Genomic DNA, 16404 nt, shown 5'->3' with positions numbered 1-16404 from the left:
GTGTAACAGTGGGCAGTTGCCTGGGAAAAGGAGAAGGGAACACTTCTCCATCCGGAAAAAAGCCCCGAGTCCAGGCCTGACTGACAAAAAACTGATGTGTACATCATTTGAAGGAATTGTTATTGAAGATACTCAAAAAGTGGTACATACATGAAATAACATAAAGTCTTAACAATGGGAGAACAAGTGAATATATTCACATAAAGTACTTAGCTCCTGAATACTGTGGAACCTACAAGCGTTTACCAGGTTCTGGGGCAGGGGAATTCCCCAGCAGCTGCGTGAAATGAGCACCAGCATGGGAGGGCTTGGGCTGTGGCACCGACTGCTGGGAGTGGCAGTGGGCTTCCCCACATCCCACTCAAGACAGCAGGATTATATACAAGGTAGTTTATTTACTGTGAGGACAGTCCTTACAACAGAAGAAATCTCGGGGTGCAGATGCTGCCCCACGACTTCTTGTGAAGCACCAAAACTTGAGCAAAAAATGAATCCTGGATTCTGCCAAGGTGGGACTCTCCGAGGCCTCACGCCTACCCCAGGCAGGACCAGAGCATCATTCAGGAGCCATGGAGCCAGTGCACACCTCCCAGGTGGGAAGAAACATTCTGCAGAAGCTGCAAATGGCCTGCACTGGGGGACTTGAGGGCCTGTGTCCAGTTACTCGGCCCCCTCATTCAGCACCGTTCACTCCCAGTGCCCTTCCTCTGGTCTTTCCCACATCCCGCCTCCTGAGGACTGCTAACTAATACCCTAACTAATGTACCCTAACTAATGAGGCAACCACACCCAGCCCCCATTTTCTAGGACCAGACCCCAAGACAGGCTGGTGGGCTCTCCTCCCTGCCAGCAGCCTCACAGAACAGCAGCTCTCTTGGGGTGCAGCCCCAAAGTCATCAGGGGCTCCTGGAAGTAGAGCTGCAGGGGCTCCAGGCTCAGCCTCTGCAGAGGGCTGTGAGCAACGCACTGGTAATGGGGTATCGACACCCAATGGTTGTGGAAGGTCCCCCAAGGGAGGCCCTCGCTGGCTCCACACACACTCGTACATGGCTTCCCAGGAGTGATGGGAAGAGAGATTTACTACACACACAGAGCAACACTGAGAGCCCCTCCCGTGGCTCAGGACACCCTCAAAGAGCTAAAGGCAGGATGGGGGCGAGACGCCTACTTACTGGGGAGCCAGCCCATCCCCAGGGCCACCCTTGGGCCGGCAGATGGTCATGGGGGTTGGGCTGCTGGACAACGGGGAGAAGAGGGCCCGCAGTGTCCCTGAGAAGGGCGTCTCAGGGAAGGCATACAGGAGCGACCCGTCAGTGGCGCTGTAGAAGGACAGGTGCCCAGCCTCATAGTCCAGAAAGATGCCCACACGTCGAGGCGGGTCCCGCAGGGGGGCAAAGGCGGGCTCGGAGGAGTTGTAGAAGCCGCCCAGGAACACCAGGATCCAGAACCCATTGCCGGCGAAAAGCTCGCCCTTCTCCTTGCGGTTGGCGTTCTCCCTGCAGACGCCCAGGGCCCAGCTGGCCCGCTCGCCCACCTCCACCTCCCAGTAGTGTCGGCCGGAAATCAGGGGCTCCCGGCCCAGCACGCAGGGCCCGGGGTCGAAGCGCTCAGGGATGTCAGGCAGAACCTGCCGCAGGTCGCCCCGCCGCACACTGCGCCTGTCCTCTGATAGGACCAACTCGGGGTTGGCGGTGTCAGGATCCAGCGTCACGTCCCCTGCAGACAGCGCAGTGGTCACCTGTGGGGTCCTGTCAGCCAGCACACCTGGCACCTGCCCAGGCTTCCTCATAGCTGGCCAAGGTTGACTGCTACTCCGCCCCTGCTGCCGCGTCCTCCCTGAAAAGATCACCTAACCATTTGCAGTTGCAACTTGGGATGTTCTGAAAAGTGGTCCACACTGCCATTCACTCTTCTTCAGGAGGCAGGAGGAAACTAAGTGCTTTCTATGGCCATTCCTCCCGTCCCCGGTGTTCCAGCCCAGCCTGGACCTCCCTCAGCCGCCAGCCCTGACACCTCCCAGCTCCGCAGCCACAGGCCCTGGCCACCAGCAGGAGCTCGGGATGGGCACTTCCTGCAGACCAGAGCCAGCTGGCGGGGTTGCCCCCGCCACGAGCCGCAGCACCCACCTCGGAACCTCTGCAGGGCCTCCACCAGACCCGGGACCCTGCACACTGTCCTCATCTCCATGGGCACCACTTTGGGTGGCTGCAGTTTCATGTCTTGGACCCTGGAGAGACAGCCGGGTGTCACCCCCAGGGGCAGGCTGGGGTCCACACCCACACCACCTGCCCAGGGGAGAGGACGGGGTCCTACCTGCACAGGGTGTCCCTGATGTCCTGTGGGAGAGACATGTGGCATCAGCACCTGTTACTTGGTCCTGGGCCCCCTCTCCCATGCCCGTGTCTCTCAAAACCACACACATACCCACACCCACACACACGGTCAGAAACTGACCCTGGGCCGTCCCAAGCATGCTCAGACACAGGGACACTGAGAAGCTTGGGGTGCAGGCAGACCTGCAGACCCAGCCCCAGTCCCTCCACATGCTTGGAGGACATGGGGTGTCCAGCTGCTGGCTCACCCACCCAGAGCCCGGAGCACCCATGGGTGCTGGAGACAGGCAGGGTAGGGTCCTGGGAGCCTGGCCTGCACCTGCCCAGTGTTTCTTGTCTCCTGGCTCCCAGCATCCAGCTATCTGGTGCCTGCAGCCTCGCCTGTTCCCACCTCCCTTCTGCCCCCAGGCATCCTGCCCGGCCTCCACCGGCTGCCCTCCCTCAGGTCTTCACTGACAGTCCCACCCCAGGTGTCAGGACCCCAGCATGGATGGCCCCTGTAGCAGGCCTCCTGCCCAACACTGTGGGCTGAATATGCAAACCCACCTGACCTCCCCACTCACACCAGTAAACATGGTGCAATCCATGGCTGCTGCCCCCTACCCTCCACACAGCAGGTCCATCCCACCCAGTACAGGTCAGGGGAGCTAGGGGAGATGGGGAGGTGAGGAGCCAGGAGCCAGGATACATGAGATGTGAAGGGCAGTGGGGGACATGTAGGGGACAGTGGGGAACAGTGGGGGCAGGTGGGGGAAGTGGGGAGAGGCTAGGGGGCAGATGGACAACAGATGGGGGAGTAGGTGACCACTTGGTGGAAATGCAGCCAGGCTGGCCGAGACCACCTACCCACGGGGACACCTCAGCTGAGGCCCTGAAATGCATTTCATACAGATCTATGGGTCCTATCTCACTTCCTGGGTCGACTCTTCCTCCTAGAATCTCCACCTCCCTCCTGCCCCTTCTCTAGCCTCAATCATTGCTCCTCACCTCCTGGCTGGCTGCCCAGTCCCACTTTTACTGACCATGGCCACCTCTGCCAACTTCCTGCAATCCCTGCCACACTCGCCCTGGGTTCTTTCTGTTTCCCAGGCTTAAAACTACTCAATGGCTCAACAAAGGCCAAAGGACCAAGTTCAAACCCCAGGAGAGCCAGGAGCCTCTTGGTGGTCCCTGAAGGTATGCTCAGCTCTGAGGCTCCACAAAAGATCACTTTCAGCAGGAGGCCCCCTGGACTGCACATACAGTGTCCTCGCTGTGGCCTGAGGCACAAAGACCTGGGGATAGGGGCCAGGCAGTTTCTCCGGACAGCATGGGGCCCACACTGGATTCCTATGGAACTGCTCAACCCAGTGGCTTGAACCTTCAGAGGGCCGGGCAGTGACAGCAGTTATTCTAAACATAGCCCCTGGATCCTGAATGCTACCCACCACACAGCAGCGCCAGTCCCCAACAGGGTTCTGGTGCCGGTGCCAACCGCAGTTCTCAGCGGGGATCAGGATTTATATCCAACGTCCCAGGCCACGGCATATCTACAGGGACCGGCAGTCACACCTGGGACACCTGTCTCAGCCCCTACCCCCAGCGTTTCAGTTAGGACACGGGAGGTCCAGGAGAGGCCGAAGTCAGGCCGCTTGCTCCGCCCAGGGCTTCCTCCCCTTTCCAGCTTCCTGTCTACATGCCATCCCGGTAGACCCCCGCGTGCCCACCCAAGGCGCGCTCACCTGCAACAGCCCCAGCGCTGGCAGCTGGCAGCGCCCCTCCAGCTCGGCAATGAGCTCGGCCAGCTGGGCACTCTGCTGCCCCAACCGGGCTGCGCTCTCCCGCAGTGGGGGCAGTACCTCCAGTTCCTCCTCCTCCAGCCTCTGCAGCAGCCGCTGCTCCTCCTCTGCCAGTAGGCGGCGCAGCCTCTCGAACTCCGTTCGTACATTCTGCCGCTGGCTCTCTACCATCTTCTGCGGGGCACAGCAGAGGGTGAGCGGGATCCCCCAAACCCACCACCAGGGCTCCCCACGCCATGCCTCCGCACCCCAAAACCCACCATTGGGCTCCCCCATGCAAACCCACCCCGGTGGTGCAGGGTCTGGGGCAGGGGTGCTGCCTTATGAGAAGCATGAGTATGAACGGTGGCGTTCCAAGGTGGGGGCTCTGGTGCTTCCCTCCCCCCAACCCCTGGACCTCGGCGCCCAGCCACCTGCCTGCCACAGAGCGCAGGTCTCCTCCGCCTGGGCCTGAAACAGCAGTGCGTCTTCCATTTGCTTCTGCAGGTGCTCCAGGGACTTTTCCAGCTTGCCCTGCAGGGAGGCGAGGCCAGCCAGTGACCCCACCCGGCTCTGTCCCCGCTCCCGCTGCCCAGCCCCAGCCGAGCCTACACCTGGTAGGCGGGCGCCAGTCGTGGGAAACCCTGTCTGGAACACAAAGGACGGGGCAAACTCAATCTGCCAGGAGACGCCCTCTACCCAGCACGGCCTCCCACCTCCCAAACTGACCCCCTGGACTCTTCTCCTGCCTCCCCTCATTTCCCGCCAAACTTCCCACCCCTTTTGCTTCTGTGCCTGTCCTCAGCTTTGCCACTGTTTAGCTTTACCAGAAGCAGCCCCAGAAGCAAGGGATGTGCACCGAATATGGCCACCTTGGGTCTGACGTCAGGCGATACCCAACTGTTTAATTCAACCCTGTTTACCACGTTTCCTGGGGCATCCCTAGCAAGAAGACAAAGTGTGCACCAGTACAGTGAAGGAAATCAGAACATGATACCCTAAGACAAACTACTTTAGCATCAGGATTATTTAGTGCTACGGATGACAGAGAAACAGGAGATGCAGAAGAGCCCTCTGCCCTCCTCCTTCCTGCCTAAAGGCAAGAAAATGGATTTCCCGGGAGAAAGGTGACCTCCAGGTATGAGGAAGGGAGCAAACTCCTCACCACAGATGAGGCGTCATCACTGAGGAGTTTGCCTAAACAGACCTTACTAAAACAACGCCCACCTTCCAGCAGTCCCCCCCATATAGTTTCTAGCTTCTTTTCCACAAATTATTGGCCCTAGAAACCCAAACTCCCATTCCTATCTAGTCACTTCTCCACAATTTATCATCTCTGTTAAAATGGAATATAAGTTCCTGAGTCTAACCCTTTCTTTGGGTTTTGTACTTCTTTGAAATTGTGCCATGTAAAATTTAAAAAATAAAGTTATGTCATCTGTTAATCTGTCTTTTGTCACTTTAATTTGCAAACCTCAGGCACAGAACCTAACAGAATAGAGGGAAGGTTTTCCTCTCCCTACAAAAGAAAAGGGCTAAGTGCTGTCCCATGAGACTTTATCAGGTCAACCAGAAGGGACATCTGGAGAGCCACTGGTCACTCTCTGCACTCATGATCACTTTCTGCACCCTGACTGGGATGTTTGGTGAGAGTGCAAACCTGCCAGACTGATATGTGGAGTGGACATTCCTACATGCGTGTAATACCTCAAAGTGAGAAGGAAAACCACAAGAATCCATGTCAAGACAAGCCCACTGACATGGTTTGGGAAACAGGTTTATTCTGGTGTTCCAGAAGCTTATGCTATGATAGTGACTGACTGACCAAGTATTGACTCTAATGCTGGCTAAACCCTGTACTTGGGGAAACCTCAGCAGACACATGCTACTGGCCACGAAGCCAATTGCAAGCTAGTCAAAAAGTTTGAAAGATGAGTTCCCAGAACACACCCTGTGCAGGCAGCAGGCCGGGTGGGCCAGCAGAGTACTTGCCCTGAGGCTCCCAGCTGGTGGAAAAGTGCTGGTATGAGTTTGGGTTTTAAGAAAATGCATTTCCGGAACAGGAAAACAAGGCTTCTTAGCCTGGGATCCAAGTGCAGCTGAGCTCTGGCGTATCAGATGGCAGTGGTAGCTCCAAGTACTCCACTCAGAAAGAAAAATCTGGTGGGCCCTAGCGTCTGCCTCCCAGGGCAATGGCTCTGTCCACCATCGTTCCCAGAGTGGGGCTCTGCAGCAGGTTCCTGCCAGCCTTCTCACCAGGACTTCAGCACTGGCTGAGGCCGCACCCGGCCTTGGCCACAACTCACCTCTCACCAGGGATGACAGTCCTCATCCGTCCCACCTCTAAGCGAAGGCCACCTCTGAGGTTCTCTTCCCACTTTCTCTTGCTCTGGGCTCCATCCTGGCCACTGTTCAGTCACAGCTGCCCAGTACCCTCCATAGCGGGACCTCCGCCTCAAACAGCACGCTCCCTCTCCCAGGTCCCCAGGCCGGCGCCGCACTGGTGAGCGATGCCCCAGACCCGCGAAAGTGCCAATCTAGGACAGGCTGAGTCCCCAAAACCCCAAGCCAGGCCGCGTCCTAACATCCCCAGGACTTGCTGTGACCCCACGCCATACCTTGAGGTCCTCGGCTGCATCCTGCAGCGGGCGCACCCGGTGCGCCCAGTGTTCCCCGGAGCGCTCGCAGGTCGCGCACAGCAGGCGCAGCTCGTCGGTGCAGAAGGTGGCCAACGGCTCCCGGTGCGCGGCGCACACGCCCTGCGGGACCGGCGACGGCGGGTGCAGGCGCCGCGCCATCTCGGCCATCTTAGCAAGCGGACGGTTGGGCCTCAGGTTTCGCTGCGGGGACAACTCGCGGCACTCGGGGCAGGCGTACGGGCCCTCGGGCTGGCCCCAACAGCGCCGGATACACTCGCGGCAGAAGTTGTGGCCACAGTCGGTCATCACCGGGTCCGTGAAGTAGTCGAGGCAGATGGCGCAGGTGGCCTCCTCCTGGAGGTTGGTGGACAGGTCCGGGGCGGCCATAGCGCGGTGGAACTGGCGCTGGCCTGCCGCCGCAGGAAGTTTGGGGAGCGCGAGGGGGCCAGGGGCTCCCGGGAACGGGAGGCGCGGGGCCTCTGGGAACACAAAGCGCAGGGTTCCGGGGGCGGGCGGAGGCTGAGGGGTCGCGGGGCGCAGTGGACGAGAAGTGCAATGTTCCGGGAGGGCGCGGTGGCTCCCTTCCGACAGAAAGAGGAGACGGCGGAAGCAGGAAGCACTTTTTTTTCTTTTTTTTTTTTTGAACAACCCACTCTGGCCCCGGATTGGCTGCGGGTGTCACGCGGCCCTCGGGCCGGACACAATTGGAGGCGAGACACTAGCTGAACTTGCGTCGCTTCCGCGGCCGCCGCCGCCGCCGCTGCCGCCGGCAGGCACTTGTCTTTCCAGTTAGCTTTTGGCTCGTGCCCCGGCCTTTTCCTCGGGCCCAGGGAAGGATGGGGTACAGGGGCCCGGCCGGCAGGGCACCCCGCACCGTCACTGGGCTCCCCACGTAGTGCAGCCACCGCGAGGACTGGGGGATCCCCAAGTCATCCACGGTTCATCCCCGGGCAGGCACCCCGGGTCGGGCACGCACCCAGGGTCGGGCACGATCAGAATGAATGGGATGAGAGGTTCGACCCGCGGGGACTCTGACCTTGTTGCGTTAGGAATACATTGACTGGAATTCTGGTGTGCTAGTGACTGTTATTGGGCTGTTAATGCGCCTGAAACTGCGGGGGTGGGGTAGGGAGAGAATGAAAGCACCCCCATTGACCCTCCTCCCCCCTATGCTGAGTCACTTTGTGAGCCTGGGTCACTGCACTGGGCAAGACCCCGGCTGTTGATATTGATAGTGCCAATGAGATGAGCTGGGGGCCATTGGAGCATCTCCCAGGAGCGGCAAGTCGGGGGATAGTGCTTACTCTTTGAATTTCACCCTGCAGATGCAACTTAAGGGGGCGGAAAGGTATGGGGGCGGGCAGCTCTGAGTTTTTTAGGGGGTTCAGCTTGAAAAGTTTCCCCTGCGAAGGACCCAAACGTGGAATTGCTGATGACAAAGGTGGACCCGTGAGGCCACAGCTTTATTTATAATAACCTGGACCCAGCAGGATCCAGTGAGTGGGGGTGGAGGGGGACATGACTAAAAAATAATACAGCACTCTCGCCTGGTCCATAGGTATGTATAGAGATTGGTACAGGTTCCCTCTGTGAAGCACCTGTGAATATAGTCTATTCACGTATAACTGTTAATTATGATTATATTTAGACTCGGTGAGCCCACCCCATATAGCAATAGTTCTCCACTGCTCCACGCGAGAAAATCAGGGTCGGTCGTGGTGCTGAGGACCTCACCTTTTGGAGAAAATGGGGTGCCCATGCCTCCCCCACCTGCATACCTATCCCTTCACCCAGAGCGTCACTGTTGAGATGACCATCTGCCCGGATTTGGGGGCTCCAAGGCAGAAGAAGGGCTGCAGGGGGCCTGGGAAGGTGGACTGGGTGTAGGTGTGCAGGTGGGATCCACCATTAACGTTGTAAAAGGACACCTCCCCCGCCTCAAAGTCCAGGAAGACGCCCATATGGCTGGGGGGCTCGGTCAGTGTGATGGGGGTCGGGGAAGACACCAGCGGCACATACTTCTTTCCCTTACACAGCTGCACCACCCAGAATCCATTTTCGGGGGACTTGGGGACCCTTTCCTTCCGGCTCACATTGTCCCTGCACACACCCAGGGCCCACAATGCATCACCAGTGAGGTTCATGCCCACCTCCCAATAGTGCCGTCCTGAGGAGAAGATCTGGCGGCCCACCGCGCAGGGATAGGCCAGGAACCTGTCCTTGCTGCAGGGAGTGCCATCTGGCGGGGTGCTCAGGTAGTGCCTCTGGCGGCTCTCGTACAGGATGAGGTAGGGGTACGCTGTGGCAGGGTCAGGCACCACATCCTCTGCAAACCGGCCCGGCCGAGGGGACAGGGACCGAATCACCCCTATACTCCCTGATCACCCCCCCATCTCCACCCCCCCACCCCAGCTTCGCCTATGCTGAGTTCAGCTGTGAGCCTGGGTCACTGCACAGGCCATACCCCAGCTGTTGATATTGATAGTGCCAATGAGATGAGCTGGGGACCATTTGAGCATCTCCCAGGAGTGGTTGGTAAGGGGATAGTGTGAATATCCAGTGAAGGTCAAGCACCTCAGTGGTGGCTCCAGCCGAGAGAACTGGCCCCACTTACCTTGGAAAGTCTTGAGTACGTCTATCTGCCCTGGGACCCTGCAGACTGTCCTCAGCATGGTGGGTGTGGTCTCTGGATATTGCACACTTACACTGTTCTTCCTCCAGTGGACACAGGTGTCACTGTCCCCTCTGGCCCCATGCGGAGCCCTCCCTGTGCCCATCACTGCCTCCACCTGGGGTGGCCATGTACCTGCTCAGGGGATCCTTCATATCCTGCAAAAACAGAGGGAGGGAGATGGGCGAGGACTCATTAAGAATCTGGGGCCTCCCCAAGCACCCTGTGTGGATATTTCTGGCCTGCAGAGCAAGGACGCTTTGTAATGCTTCCATGGCCTTGTTCCCAGAGTGGAACCCCATCTGGGTCACTCAGGCCTCCTGCTCTCCCCTGCACATGAATGAGGGCATGCAAGGTGGAAAGGCACAGGGCTCCAAGGCTGCTTCCACACTGCGGGCCTTAGGTGGGTCAGGAATGTTTACTGGGTGGTGAACAGGCTGCTTTTTACTAAAAGACGAAGTATTCCCCAAAAGTTGGGGCACGTGCATAGTCTGTCATCTAAATCAGGCCACTTATTGGAAACAAAACCCAAGATGCCAGGACAACAGGCATAAAATGGGCTGACTGCACATGGCTGTATAAACACTCGTGTGTGTGATGGCTCGCAATGTGAAATGTAGTTTTTGCTATGGGTTCCATCACTCCACACACTGGACAAGCCAGTCACCTACTTGTCAGCCTTCCCAGGCCTCGGCATGCAGGCCCATCCCTGGCAGGCCTGCTGCTCTTTCATCCCCCTCAGGTGGGATCACATGACTTGCTCCTGCCGTGAAGTCACAGGGTCCTGTCCTGGCCCATGTGTCCCTGCCCCACATCATCACATGGATGACCGTTGCCCCTGGGCCTGCCCCGAGGCTAGGAAGGGAATGCAGAACACAGATGTCTAGGCCTAGAGCCCATCTGGCTGATTATGGCCCCCAAATCCACATGTCAGGACCTTCAGGACCTCAGATGGGGCTCTATTTGGAGAGGGGCCCTTTAAGAGGTGAAAGAGGTCATTAATCCAATGTGACTGGTGTCCTTAGAGGAGATCAGGACACAGAGGGACGACCACGTGAGGACACAGGGAGGAAACAGCCGTCCACACACCAAAGGGAGAAGCCTCAGGAGTAGCAGACTTGCCCACACCTGGATCCCGGATTCCAGGCTCCAGGACTGGGAGGCAGTAAAAGTCTGTTGTTTGAGCCCTCAGGCTGTGGCATTTGTCACACAGCCGGAGGTGACAGACACAGAACCTTCCCTGTTGGTCGGCCACACCTGGACCCGCTCATCCAGGTAAGCAGGAGCCACACCTGCAGCATCTGCAGCGGCTCTCGCTGGCTCCGGTCCTCCAGCCGCAGCAGCAGCGTCTCCAGGGCGTGGCGCTGTTGCTCCAGTGCTTCCGCGCTCTCCCGGAGCCTTGCGGCCGTGATCTCCTCCTCCTGTCTCAGAGCCTGCAGGAGGCGCTGCTGCTCCTCTTCTAGGAGAACACCCACCTTCCCAAACTCCACCAGGATGCGCCTTCTCCGGTCTTCCACCTTCTCCTGCGGGGTGGGAGCCGGAGGTAAGCGACCGCCCGGGTACTGCCACAGTGTCCACTCTCGTGCCCACCAGCTTGGAGGGGCCTCACCAGGGATTCTAGCACGTTTCCCTGGACCCTGGTGACCCACAGAAAGCCAGTACAACCGGCGGGGGGCGGAGCCGGGGGCCATGCAGAGTCCCCGTCACTGTGGAGTGACGTCCTGAGCCCCAAATGGCAGCACCCAGGCCTCCTTGTGGCCTTGCTCCCTGCGTCTCTGAAGTGGCCAATCTGGGCTGAATGCACATTTTCAGTCCCGTTTCTGGAGGGAATCCCATGCCTTTTTGGGGTCCTGTATTCTCATCCACACGTGACAGTCCCACCCCCAGGGTCCGCAGGTTCCTGAGGGGTGCCCTGCCGTGCCCTGGGGGCTGGCCAGGCCTTCACGCCTGCTCCACGCAGCCCCAGCACCTGCCACTTGGCCAAGGTCAGCTGCTCCCTGGTCTGCAGCTTCTGGGTCTTCGCCATCTCCGCCCGCAGGCTCCCCATGTCCTCCTCCAGCTTCAGCTGCGGACATCAGACCGCAGGATAGGGGTCAGAGGCCCCCTCCTGCACACCCGTGTGGGGAGGGGCCATGTGTAGCTGCATGCACCACAAAAAGCCCACCCTAAGGGGTTGGAAATAGACCATCCCAAAATGTGCCTGGTGGGCAGGGGGATTATTCTGAGCTGAAGGCAAATGAGAACAAATGTAGAAAGGCGCTTTCCAGGGCTCCTGCTATCTGACCAGAAGTACAAATTGCTGAGAGGTGAGGGCTGCCACGAGTCTGCCTCCCAAGGAAGTTTATGGCCGTGGAGGTGGAAAGTGGGCACCAAGAGAGACCTGTACTGATAACGCTTATGTTCCATTAGTTTCCCCAAAATAGTTACTTTCTGTTATGATCTGAATGTTAATGTCCCCAAAAATTCATGTTAAATCCTAACCCCCAAGGTGATGAAATAAGAGGTGGGGCCTCTGGGAAGTGGTAAGGTCATGAGGGTGGAGCCCTCAGGAATGGGGTCAGTGCCCTTATGAGACCCCAGACAGCTCTCAGCCCTTTCTCCACATGAGGACAGTGAGAAGTCATTGTCTTTGTACCGGGAAGGAGCCCCCACCCAACTGTGCTGGCACCCCGATCCCAGACTTCTGGGCTCCATAACCGTAAGCATGAAATTCCTGCTGTTTATAAGCTGCCCAGTCTGGTATTTTGTGACAGCAGCTGGAAAGGACTGAGGCACTTTCCCAGTTGCAGCCCTTGGGAGCTTGTCGCCTTTCCCTTTGTTGCTTCTCTCCAAATGTCCTGTTCCTTGTTCAGATGCCAGGGAAGCCCGTGTTCTGACCACCCTTTATTCATCGCTGTGGTTTCTGCCCCATGGTGTGTGCTGGCCACATGTGTTAACAGTTTGCCTTTCTCTTGATCCATCTTTGCTCAACCTAATTTAGGGACCCCCAGCCAGAGACCCTCAGGTGGGTGGAAGAAAAAGGCTTTGTCCTCCCCTACAGAGGGTCATCTGGCCTGCCCACACAGACGGCTGTAGAGGCCACTTTGTCAGCCTGGGCTCTTCAATAACAGTGGAGGGGACACCCTGCTGGCCTAGCCACATGCCTGCTTTGTCATGGGAGCATGCAGATGCTTCCATCTTGGGGTCCTATGTATGGGGCTGTTTATTACAGCAATCGTTCTCCTGCCTGATGGATATACCCGTCAATGCACGTGCACTTGGGCTTCCTTGGCCCCTGCCACCTCCGCCCAGGCCCACCTTGTGCTCCTGCACGGCCTCCTCCACAGGGATCACCCTGTGGGGCCGGTGTTCCCGGGACTCCCTGCAGACCACGCAGATGGGGCTCTGGTCATCCTCGCAGAAGAGTTTGAGCAGCTCCTGGTGTACCTTGCACAGGTCCCTGCTCTGGAGGCCAGGGTGTTGCTGTGCCATCTCAGCCACCTTAGTCAGCAGGCGGTTGGGCCGCAGGTTCCTCTGGGGGGACAATTCGCGGCACTCGGGGCAGGGGAAGGAGCCCTTGTGCTTCCTCCTGCCCTTCTTGCCTTTGGCCTTCTCCCAGGTCAGCTGGATGCATTCGCGGCAGAAGTTGTGGCCACAGGTGGTCATCACGGGGTCAGTGAAGTAGTCGAGGCAGATGGAGCACGTGGCCTCCTCCTGTATCTTTCTGGCAAGTTCCACGGCATCCATGGTCCTGGGGAAGGAACAGAGTGTCCCACCACAAGCTCTGCCCAAAGCTTTGGGCATTCAAGGCATCCTCTTGCAGATAGGGCTGAACACGGGGTCCTGTTAGGGCATCCCGGCTTATCTTCAGTAAGAGACACAAGTGCCTCTAGAAAGTTGACAAAGACCCTCTCCACCAGCCAAACCCCAGCCAGGCTCCCCTGAGCTGCCATCTATCTCGCCTAGCCATGCCCAGTCTTACTTGGTTTAGAGCCCCACCCCACCGGAGAGCTGATCTAGCCCCTTCATTCCCCACCTACCTGTGATGAATGTGCATTCTTGACCCACCTGGTTGAGCAAGAATCCTGCTAGATCAGTTTGACAAGAAGATGTCTCTTCCTAGTGATTTTCCGTCACTGACCCCCTTACCCTGCTCTTGGCCATTCATCCCGCTGTGTCAGCTGCATTGGGAGATGACCCTATGTCCCTCCCCTATTGCAATAGCTGTGTATAAAGTCTTTCTTACTAGTTAACAAGTGTCAGAATCAGTTTCTCTTTAACAGAACACCTGTTCAACAAAGAAATGGGGGACTTGAAGAGGAAAACTCGGATTGGCAAAAGTTCTCTGCTTGACCAAACTCTGCTCAGGCTCCTGGAACTTTCCAAACAGGCCCTGGGCTTCCATGTTCGTCTGCATTGTCCAAGTTTAGTAAGAATCCCACTATGTGGGTTTAGCCAAAGCGCCCTACCCAGATGTTTCCTGTCACCCATCCCACCCTGTTCCTTGGCCATAACCCTAAAAAACGTTTTTACTGCTCTAATTACTGTCCAGCCCTGGTTTTTTTTGACAAGATGCAGTGCAGAAAGGACACATGAACATTCATGTGTGCACACATACACAAACACACATACATACAGGCACACAAACCCATGGACACATGTACGCATATACATATATACCACACATGTACACAAACATGTACACACACAGAGGCACACACACACATGCAATACACACACACTTTGGTGATGGAATACTCACGACCTTATGCACTGCAGATCCACCGCCTCTCCATGCACCTCACAGGTGGTCACCAGGGTGACTTAGAGAGGGCCTGAAGGTTATTTCTCAACCACAGCGCTACTGGGGCTCCTGTCCCTGCCATCATCCAGAGCAGGAACCATGACTCTGATTCTGCAGACACTGTGGGTTCACTTTGTGAAAGCTGCCTCTCTGCGCAGAGCCCTTTGGGTCAGTCAGGTCCTCTGCTGTTGGCCGCCTGCCCAGAAGCCACACTGCTGCCCACCCCAAGCTGGCTGAGCCTGGGAAGGTCTGGTGGGAGCCGGCCTGTTTCAGGCTGGGGGTGGGGTGGCGGGAAGCAAGCTAAGTGCTCTGGGTTAGTGACAGTAAACGGGCCGCGGCGTGTCTTGGGATGCTCCTGTGTAATTCAGGCTAAAGCAGGTGACCCCTCTGGTTCCAACTGATAACCACCTTAAAAGCGGGAACTCCAGTCTTCAGGGCAGGAGCGCCTCGAGGGGCTGGTACTCACTGAGGAGAGGCGCTCCCAGCCATGCGCTCAAGCAGGGCCCGGGAAGCCTGCGTTTGCGCCGGAGACCGTCGGGGGCAGTGGCCGCGGGGGGCTCACGGACGCGGGGCTTTGTGGCGTCAGCAGGAGCCGGAAGGTCACAGGGACTGGGGGCGGGGGGTTCGTTATCAGGGTGGGGGTGGTAGCTGGCAGGTTTTGTGGGGAGATAGCAACAGCCTGGGGATGAGGCGGGAGCTCTTGAAGGGCAGAGTTGGCAGGGGTGCAAGTGGAAGTGCCGGGCGAAGGGAGTAGGACTGGGGCTGGAGCCTTGTCCTGGGAGGGGATGTAGGCGAGTTGCGGGGCAGGGGATGGGTCACCTGGTGTGGGGGATGAGGGAATCTTTGGGAACCGGGGAAAGGGGTTTGTGGGCAGTGGGTGGGGGAAAGGAGGACCGGGCATTGAGAGGGAGATAAGAGCAAAAAAGGCAGCAGGGACTGGCGCCCGGTTGGGTAGGTAATTGCATCGCGGGCCCCTGGAGGCCCCAGCAGCGCCGGGTGAGGGGACGGGGCGGCGTTCGGACACTGGGCTAGGAGGGCACCGGGCAGGGTGGGCCCCTGGGAGTCTTGCCGGTGCCCAGAGGTGGTTTTGCTAGGTCTCTGCCCCCCAGCCCTGACCTAGCCCTGGCCACCGGTTGCGCTCACCCGGTGTTCTAGCCCCTGGAGGGTGAACAGAACAGGAAACTGAAGCGCGGGCCACCGCAGGAGGGCGGGGGAAGCAGAAGCTCGCCAGCTCCAGTGCGCGCGCGTGTGCAGACCACTCGCTTTCCTCCCGAGCGCGGCTGGGTGTATTTCTTGAACGATACCGCCTTATTAGAACATTAGGACAGAGTCGCCCTGCGTGCGCTTGGGCAGTGCGTGGGGGCCGACGACCTGCTGAAAGAGGGAACACCGGTTGCTAATTGTAACCCCCAAGCCCCCAACCCCGTCTCTGCATGTGGACAGTTCTGGGTTGAGGGTTTCTTTCAATTTAGAAAATAGAGTCACAGAATTTTAAAAACTTTAAAACAAAAGTCAAAAAAACACACAAGAGAACAATGATCCCCATATATAAATTGCCCAGATTAGCATTTCACTGTGTTGACTTCATTTGTCCTGTTGTTTGTTTTGGCTGAAGAGTTTTTGTTTTGTTTAAAAAAAAACACACACACACCACAGAACAAATCCCAGACATAACTAGATCATCTCTATGTGCTTCTGCAAGGGAGGACAAACTTCACCTTTACCCTCTTAGATTCAGTGGCTGGGGCCTGCTAATTAAACTGACAAAAGCACAATCAACAGGAGAAAACTGTATTTAGATTTTATGTTATTTGGGAGTCAACAAATAGTTGGCTTGTTAAATAGTTAAAGGCTTATGTACAAAACTTAGCAGGGAAAAGGGAGGGGAAGAAATGGCCTCCAGATTTCTTTAGGAAAGACAAAAGGGTTTTTACAACAGAGGAGAGATAAGAAAATGTGTAATGATGCTTGTCGATACAGCTATGAGTGGTCTTTCCACCTTCTTCAGGGCCATAAAATTGCCCCAGAAAGAGGATTTATGGCAGCCTTATTTCCCAGAAGTTGCTGATTTTACTCAGAGAAGGGAAGCTCTGAGGAGGTTTTCTTCCATATCTGTCAAATCTCCAATATCTTCTTAAAATAATGTTTATGACAATTCTGGGGTTTGGAATGTACTCCACACTTCCACTCATCTCTAAAACTATTGGTATTTCTTACATAA

The 16404-nt window shown here is 57.2% G+C and overlaps 2 protein-coding genes across 9 annotated transcripts; both read right to left on the bottom strand.

The window, feature by feature from the left end:
• Positions 1-99: 99 nt before the first annotated feature.
• Positions 100-7335, bottom strand: TRIM11 (tripartite motif containing 11). 6 transcript variants are annotated; one of them, XM_033095775.1, is made up of 6 exons: positions 6709-7335; positions 4529-4738; positions 4055-4282; positions 2314-2336; positions 2127-2227; positions 100-1836 (listed from the first exon to the last, which is right to left on the bottom strand). In XM_033095775.1, exons 1-6 carry the CDS (start codon positions 7114-7116, stop codon positions 1169-1171), a joined length of 1638 nt encoding a protein of 545 aa, XP_032951666.1. In that variant the 5' UTR covers positions 7117-7335; the 3' UTR covers positions 100-1168. The 6 variants fall into 6 exon arrangements, with proteins under 6 accessions (XP_032951666.1, XP_032951665.1, XP_032951669.1 ...); XM_033095774.1 differs by having other exon boundaries at positions 4055-4285; positions 6709-7334; XM_033095778.1 differs by having other exon boundaries at positions 4529-4624; positions 6709-7334.
• A 56-nt stretch (positions 7336-7391) lies between these two features.
• TRIM17 (tripartite motif containing 17) lies at positions 7392-14743 on the bottom strand. 3 transcript variants are annotated; one of them, XM_033095782.1, is made up of 7 exons: positions 14142-14743; positions 12698-13130; positions 11370-11465; positions 10693-10923; positions 9536-9558; positions 9344-9444; positions 7392-9055 (listed from the first exon to the last, which is right to left on the bottom strand). In XM_033095782.1, exons 2-7 carry the CDS (start codon positions 13124-13126, stop codon positions 8508-8510), a joined length of 1428 nt encoding a protein of 475 aa, XP_032951673.1. In that variant the 5' UTR covers positions 13127-13130; positions 14142-14743; the 3' UTR covers positions 7392-8507. The 3 variants fall into 3 exon arrangements, with proteins under 3 accessions (XP_032951673.1, XP_032951672.1, XP_032951674.1); XM_033095781.1 differs by having other exon boundaries at positions 7397-9055; positions 14145-14743; XM_033095783.1 differs by lacking the exon at positions 11370-11465 and having other exon boundaries at positions 7427-9055; positions 14145-14743.
• Positions 14744-16404: the final 1661 nt, after the last annotated feature.

The sequence above is a fragment of the Rhinolophus ferrumequinum genome, chromosome 24 (assembly GCF_004115265.2).
Source record: "Rhinolophus ferrumequinum isolate MPI-CBG mRhiFer1 chromosome 24, mRhiFer1_v1.p, whole genome shotgun sequence".
NCBI classification, from domain to species: domain Eukaryota; kingdom Metazoa; phylum Chordata; class Mammalia; order Chiroptera; family Rhinolophidae; genus Rhinolophus; species Rhinolophus ferrumequinum.
This window is presented reverse-complemented; position numbering and strand designations above follow the sequence as displayed.